Raw genomic sequence first — 7,780 nt, 5'->3', positions numbered from 1 at the left:
TTGAGAGGGGACAGGGCAGATCAGCAAAAGGAGAAGCCAGTGTTTACAGTCTCTCTTTCTAAATCCCATCTTCTAGGGCAGTGGTTCTCAACTAGGTCAGTTTGGTCCCCGGGAGACCTAGCTGGAGACAGTTTGGGTTGTCACACCTGGGCAAGGCTAGGGTGTGCTCTGGAATGTCATAAGGAAAGGGATGATGCTGCTAACATCCTACAATTCTAGGACAGCCCCCCACAACATCACCGGGCTCAAAATGTCAGCAGTGCCAAGGCTGAGACTCTCTACTCTAGGGGTAGCAATGTTGGGTATCTTCCCAAGACCACCTCGCTCGAATCCCAGAGCTCAGAAAGTCAGAGAAGGGGTTAAACTGGGGTTTTTAACTATCTACCCCTCAACCTACACCAATTCCATTACTGCCTAATTATTTGAAATGGGGGAAAGAGAATTTCTCCCAAAGACGGATATATGAATGGGTAAACAAGGGAATGAATGAGTTTGGGTCAGATCTCTAGTTTCATGTGGCCACTCATCCCAGGAGAACCTCAGCCAGGCACCTTTGGAAGAAGGTGCAGTGAGGTCCAATCCTGCGCATCCACAATGAAGGCTGAGACTCTGGGCGGCCTCGCATCCTTCCCCACAAGGCTTTCTACTTGTTCCCCAAAATACCTGTGAGCATGAAGACGTTGGGATAGTTCCAGAAGTCCACTTAGCTCTTCATCTAGAGGAATTTCAGGAGGTGAGAACGTCCATCAAGGATGGGGAGCTGTGGTCTTGCCTAGAGGCCTGGACACAGCGTGGGTCTTGCATGGCTTCAGCCAGAGGTTCCAAGAGCTCCGGGGCCACAGGAGACCCGGATTCTCACCCTGACTGTGTCCTCAGTGTCCCGATCTGTGAAACAAGGGGGTTGGTCGCCTGCCTCAATGTGCCTATATCTTCACCATTGTACTTGGAATGAAATCGAAACCCCCTCGCCTGGGTGTCGGGTGCCTCCCGGTGGGAAGCCAGCCTCCTGACCCAGCATTGCCTGCCTCCCACGTCCTCAGCCCTTCTCCTTGCTGGTTCTCTCCCTCCCAACCCTCCATTCTGTCTGGACCTCCGCTCTCCTCTCCTGATGCACATGACCTACCTTGAGTCTCCAGGACGGGGATGCTCCCTTCTGTACTCTGGCATTCGCCACGCTGAAATTAGGCTGTTTTTACATATCTTTCTATACTGTGGTGTCTATAAGAAAAACTTCTTTGAATTCCTCAGGGCCCTGCCAACACCTGGCACAGAGCAGGGGCTCCAAAAAATATTGGATGAATGGATGAAAAAAAGGGTAAAATTCAAATGATTCTCCATCAGAAGCTCTAGGTACACTATGCCTGTCCTCTCGTATGCTCTTTGATGAACACAAACTTACAGAGCTCTGTGAGCAACCAGAGGTAACACTGCACATCAGGACCCACAAGGACTAAAGACAACAGATGAACTTCAGGTCACCTTCTCTACTTTCAAAGCAGATCCTGCGTCCAGATTCCCAAAAGGAGGGGTCGAGTGACAGGGATGTAGGAAGACGGAAATCAGTAAGAGCTAAGATCAGTAATAAAACCCTTCAAAGGAGCTGCTTCTCAATTTAACAGCGCATTTTCTTCTTTTTATCAATGAGTAAGTTGCTAGGGCAGGAGGGGAAGTGGGAGGCAAGGGAGGGCCGGGTGGGGAGGTGTGTAGGAGGGGTCAGGGACACGGAGTGACGCACACAGCTGGTTCGGTTGTATTTTAAATGGAATCGCATCCCAGTGTAGACACTGCGTCTGGGATTACAATCCACCCTGTAATCTGTCACTTTTATATATACACACACGAGGGAGTGGAGTGGTTTCCATAGAGAGGAAATATCACAGCCCACTTAGGAACAATACAAGAAAAGGAGGAGCCGTGACCCCAGCAGAGACAGAAGTTCAAGGGGATGTTTCTGGAGCAGACCTCCTGCTCCTGAAGCTGCCGCCCGCCTCACTGAGCATTTCTACCCCAGTGCGAAGGCCACTCACAGGTAAGGTTTAGGCTGGGGACTTGTCCATGAAGGATGACTTTATTTGCCCTGGGTTAGGCAGGACGTGCTGGGGACCAGACAGGGGTGAGAGACAAAGGCTGCAAGCGCCCTCCTGGGCACCAGCCCCAGGGAGCAGAGTGCGGAACACCGCAGCCTGCATTTTAGGTAAGGAATAATCCATCCTCCCTTTGTTGGTACAGAGAGACTTGCTTTGCAAAGGTAATAGATTGGAGGCAGAGTGGGGTCTTGCAAATGTTATTTTTCCAAAGAAATGGGGAGGTGAGTGTGAATAGAAACTACAAACTACGGGCTGTTATTCCCCACACGCCCGCCCAGGAACAGGAGGGTGCTTGCACGTATTGCTTCCTCTCTGTACACCTGTGGGGCATGGAATGTCTCCTCAGGCTGTGGCCGCAGAGAGGCTAAGTGATTGACCCCGGGGCAGGTGAGGGGGTGAGGGCGGTTTCGAACCCAGGTCCTATGCCTCCTTTCTCCCTTGGCAAGCTGGGGACACCAGAGTTAGGAGACAGACATTTGTAAGGACTTGGTACCAGCTGTGAAGGGGAGGGAACATAAAGATGGATTTTGATGTCTCTGTTTGATGTCCAAGTTCTCTGAGAAATCCTATTTGCAATTTTCTCCTCAAATGTGACAATCTAGTGAACACACACACACACACCACTGCTGAGAATGGGTTAACTAAGATGACTGTGAGCACTGCCGGGGACACGTTCTCTGTAACAGGTCAACCTTTCTCCTCTTCCTCCCTCTTCGGGGGGGAAGAGCCTTTCACGTAGAGACCCTCCTGGCTCCCCTGGAGGGTGAGCGGCTCAGCCATCTGTGGGAACATGTGTGACATGGACTTCCAGGAGTCCGCCGTAAGAGAACAGCTCCTTACTCTAACACCCGTTGGAATGCGTAACGGTACCCTAGATTGTGCAGCCACAGTTTTATAAAATGGTTTTTAAATTCAGCTTCTTGCCGGTGTTGGCAGACCAATGGGGTAATATGGGAACTAGCCCTGCCCTCCTCGCTGCAGGAAAACGGGCCGGAACGGGGCAAAGCTGTTTGCTTCTGGCTTCACTGCCTGAACCTTTCCCCTTGGCGCACCCTCTCCCTGGGGGTGCTCTGGCTTGTGGGGTGGCGCAGGTCCCTCGCCGCCTCACGTCCTCGGGTGGGACCCTGGACAGCTCTGAGAAGCACCTCGAGAAGTCCTTGCTAGAACCCAGAAGAAGGGCGGAGTTTCAGGTACCCAAACCCAAAAAGCACAGATGGAGAGCTTTGCCCCTCTTCCATCTAACTAGATGGGGGGGTGGGGGGCTCATTTTCACAGCAGGTAGCAGAGACCTCTTAAACCTTTGTGTCCGCTCACTAGGGTGACGGCAAAAGAATCCAAAGAATGTAGGAGGGGAATCAGACTTGACTGAGGAGCAAAGAGCTTCTTCCCTTCTGCCCCGAAAACCCTAAACTGAGCTCTCTCCACAACTTCCCTGCCTGCATTAACCCTTTCTCCGTGAACTGGTGTTTTGAGTCTTTAACTTTCCTTTTGATCTTACAAGCCCTTGGAAACTCCAAAGCTTCAAGATGCCTCCAAGCTGTAAGGCAGCTAAAGCCATGATTCGTACTCTTTACACAAAACAACCAACAAGCAACTGGGTCCTCAGTAAATGATAAAGCCAAATGTTTGGTTACTGAACATGATATTAAAAGACCGAGTCCATTTTCCCACAGAGATAGTCGATACGCCCCTGTCAAATGTTCTCCGGGAACCTGGCGTGCAATTCTAAGCTCACGGGAGAACGGGGACACCCAGAGAAGTGGTTCTCACGGTGTGGTCCATGGACCCGCAGCATCAGCATCCTCCAGAGGGCTGTTAGACACGTAGATGCTTGGGCCTCCTCCCAAACCTACTGATCCACAAGCCCCCCGGGATGGCACCCCTGCAGCCCATGTTTGAACAATCCCCTCATGGGATTCTACACTACTCTAAAAGCTGACAGCAACTGACTGATGCTGAGTTCAGGGCAGGAGGAGCCTGCCAGGGTGAGGACGGAGAAAGTGGTAAACGGTCAAAAACTAAAAGCCAGAAATACAACACAATAAAGATATCGGTCTGCAGGATCAAATGAGTGGATCAAAATTACCTGGCATCTAAGATGTAGATGTAGAGAGAGATAGATAAAAATACGTAGATGCAGATATCGTTTCCTAAATGGTTATGCATGAACTGAATCTTATCCTAATAGGACCTGGAAATGATTTATGTGGAAACAGATAGGAAGCAGCCTTCTTTTTAAGTATCTGGCTAGAGCAAGAGTGTTTTCCACCTCGATTTCATCTTCCACGCAAGCTTTATGAGGTAGTTACTGCCGTCCCCATCTATCGGATGAGGAAATTGAAATGCACAGAGGTCAGGCAATCTGCCCACAGTGCTCAGGCAAAGAAGGATGGGGCGGATTTGAACCTGGGTCTCTGTGACCCCAGAGTCTGTGTTGATTTCTCTGCACAACGCCACATGCCCAGACACAGCAAGGCTATGCATTCGGATCATATAAAGAAGGATTGCCTATTTTTTCATAACTGCGTGATAAAATAAGCCAGAAATTTTTATGATGTAAAAACAAATAACAAACAAACAAATCAGCATGGCTTCTTAAGGGAAAGAAAAAGGAAGGCAGTAGGCACAATGAGGAGTGTCCAGGGAAACACTAGGCATCTACACAACACCTGCCAGGTCAGTGTGTGTGTGTGCGGTCTCACGAGATTCCCCTTTAGAGAGAGAGCGAGGCTCGGGTGTTTAAGGGTCAGGTCTAGCCCCGTCCATTCACAGCCTAAAGAAGTTGGGAAGGCAGCGTGGGTTCATTCTCACTCTGTTTCTGGGAAATGATCTGCTCCGGGTCATGTTGACAATGCTTTGCAGAGCTGAGGCTAGCCCTCAGCCTCAGACGGCCAGCCCCCCTCACCTCTGCCTGTCACCGCAGAAAACAGAACGATCCTGCACTAGTCTAGCCGTCTTAATGCCCAGAAGGACCCCCGTGTTGATTTATTTATCCAATTTGTTTTGCTTCCTCAAAAACTACCTTATAGAAGCAGTCGCCCAAGTTCCATAGCTAACCACGCTTTTCTTGCTTTCTTTTGTGGGAGCCAAGGATGTCTCAGGCAGAAAATAAACTCCAAGTTCAGGTAAAACAGCCCAAGTGCAGCCCTTCACTCTTTGTGCCTCCTGGGATCACCCAGCATCCTGAGAACGGGAGGAGGTGGGGGGTCAGCATGTCAGGGCGTGCACAACAGCCGACAGTCCTTCCTCTGGGCGGGGGGGGGGGGGGGGGGCTTGATGAAATCCCACACCTTGGACCGCACATTTTTTTCTCACACCTGATGAAGGATGACAGTGAAATCAATGAATCTCATGTGCTTAGTTCAGTGCTGGAGACAGTGCAGACAGGACAGACCAAGGGTGCTGGGGTGCAGGGTGGGTTTGGTCCTAGGACCCAGGAGGTGAATCCTGCCCACTTCACCATTTTTCTAAGGTACAGTGACCACACAACCCAAATTCTGATGGTCTTCCGACACAGCTGTGAGCTGTTACTACAAAGGAGGCTGGGCAGAGGGTGGGAATGATCCAGCTGGAGCCCTTCTCCCCTGCTCTCCCCTGCTCTCCCCTGCTCTCCCCTGCTCTCCCCTGCTCGGTGGCCCGACAACCATGAAGGCTTCGAACCCAAACAGGCCAGCGTACAGGAGGGACACTGAGCTGGATGTTGTCATGGCCACATGCTCCTACACTAAATTTAGGGGTTTTTCCTTTTCTTTCTTTCTTTCTTTCTTTCTTTCTTTCTTTCTTTCTTTCTTTCTTTTTCTTTCTTTCTTTCTTTTTAATAAAAGACTAGATTCAAATGGTTGCTATAGACTATAATCTTTTCATGCCTCTGAGCATCTCCTAGCCCTGGACAATTGCATGACCTGCCCTGCATTTGAAGGCACTGACCCACTCCTGGTACAGCATGTCCTTGAACATGGGTGTCCCTGGATTAGTTCTCAGACGATTTCTCTCTCAGTCAGTCGGATGGATAACCAAGAACATACATATAATAGAGACAACTGATAGTTTTAGGACTGAGGTCACATCAATCTTAAACACTAGAGAATACAGGTGGTTTTTGTGAAATACTTAATGTCTCTACACAGAGATCAAACTGACTCTCACTTCATAAATTCTGTAGTAAAGCCAACCAAATTCACAACGTGTTTGCTCCTGAGGAATGCTGATAGCCCAGCAGGGGATGGGTCTTGAGGAGCTGCCTCACACACACTGACTGGACCACCCACCATGGTCTTCAAGCAATAGGGACGCACTGAGTCAGCAGCACTAAGGATAAGAGAACTAAACGTCACTCAGCCACTAAAATCAACCCAAGTAAGCTATGAAATGTTCACCTTGCATATTTGCCATTCATCTTGCAGGGCCAGGGGTGACCAGCAAAACTGAATGAAATAGAAACCATCAATACCAGCCGATTAATGGCACTCAAACTTTACTGACCATCAGAATCACCTGAAGGCTTGATTAAAACCCAGATCGCTGGCCCCAGACTTTTTGATCTAGTCGTCCTGGGGGCAAGACCTGAGAACTTTTTGCATTGGTGACAAACTCCCCGGTGCTGCGGCTGGTCCCGAGGCCACCCTTGGAGAACCGTTGTAGAATATGGCCAAGGCCCTACTGAATGTTAACCCATGTCCTTCCGAGAGCTGAGCCCTTCTCACACCCCGTTCTCGCCCACAGGGAGAGATGCTGAAGCCAGCCCACCTCCTGCTGTTGCTGCTGCTGGTGCCGGGGGCCCCCCGGCCAGGCCTCTCCCAGAAGTCCTGCGGGGCCAAGTCCTTGTTCAGCTGTATTGACACAGCCCTGTCGGAGGCCAGGAAGAGCCGGCTGGGGGATGCGTCGCCGCTGAGCGAGAGAGGCTTGCCCTACCCGCCCAGCCAAGAGCCCTCCTCAGGACAGGACGACGAAAAGGAGGCGGAAGAAGACAAGAAGAAGACCTTCCCAGGCTCCAGGGGCGGCAGTGGCGCAGGAAGCGCCCGGTACAGATTCCTGCCCCCAGCTCAGCCCAAGGGGAGGCTGTACCCGGACCAGGCCAAGGGTGACCGGCGCACCAAGTTCACGCTGTCCCTCGACGTCCCCACGAATATCATGAACATCCTCTTCAACATCGCCAAGGCCAAGAACCTGCAGGCCAAGGCAGCTGCCAACGCGCTCCTGATGGCCCAGATTGGGCGTAAGAAGTAGAAACAGAGGCCTGCAGGAGGGTGGCGGACACGGACGGAGGCCGGGGTGGAGGGCCAGGGGCTGCCGGTTCGGCCGCTTTGTACCTGCGGGGATGGGTCGGGTTCTCCAGGCTGCTTCACCGCTCGGCCCTTCTGCTCCCTTCCCACCTGCAGCCCAGCCCCTCCTCTGCGCACACGCACACAAGCGCAGGCCTGTCCCACCTGCGCAGACGTGAGGCCCTTCACGCTCTCCCTCGTCGGATGTCTCTCCCGTCTCTCCTCTCCTCGCCGGCAGCGAGGCAAAGGTCGCCGCCGTCCTGCTCTTCCTCCACGACCCGTGCCTGGGAACAGGACGCACAGCGCTCCTTCCTGCCCACACACCACCCCATCCGCACCTCACCATCCTGACTTCAGACCCCTTCCCTCCCCTCTCACGCCCATTAAAACCGATGGCTTCCGCACCCCCGGGCTGGTTTCGGTTCCTCTTCC

General features: G+C 51.9%; 1 protein-coding gene across 1 annotated transcript; it reads left to right on the top strand.

Annotated features, from left to right (window-relative positions):
• Positions 1 to 1,947: 1,947 nt before the first annotated feature.
• Positions 1,948 to 7,506, top strand: UCN3 (urocortin 3). Its single transcript, XM_027595343.1, has 2 exons — positions 1,948 to 2,029; positions 6,810 to 7,506. The coding sequence occupies exon 2, from the start codon at positions 6,816 to 6,818 to the stop codon at positions 7,311 to 7,313; it is 498 nt and encodes a 165-aa protein (XP_027451144.1). The 5' UTR covers positions 1,948 to 2,029; positions 6,810 to 6,815; the 3' UTR covers positions 7,314 to 7,506.
• Positions 7,507 to 7,780: the final 274 nt, after the last annotated feature.

This window comes from Zalophus californianus, chromosome 9, assembly GCF_009762305.2.
Source record: "Zalophus californianus isolate mZalCal1 chromosome 9, mZalCal1.pri.v2, whole genome shotgun sequence".
NCBI lineage: Eukaryota > Metazoa > Chordata > Mammalia > Carnivora > Otariidae > Zalophus > Zalophus californianus.
Note: the sequence above shows the minus strand (reverse complement) of the source record. Positions and strands in the feature narration are given on the sequence as shown.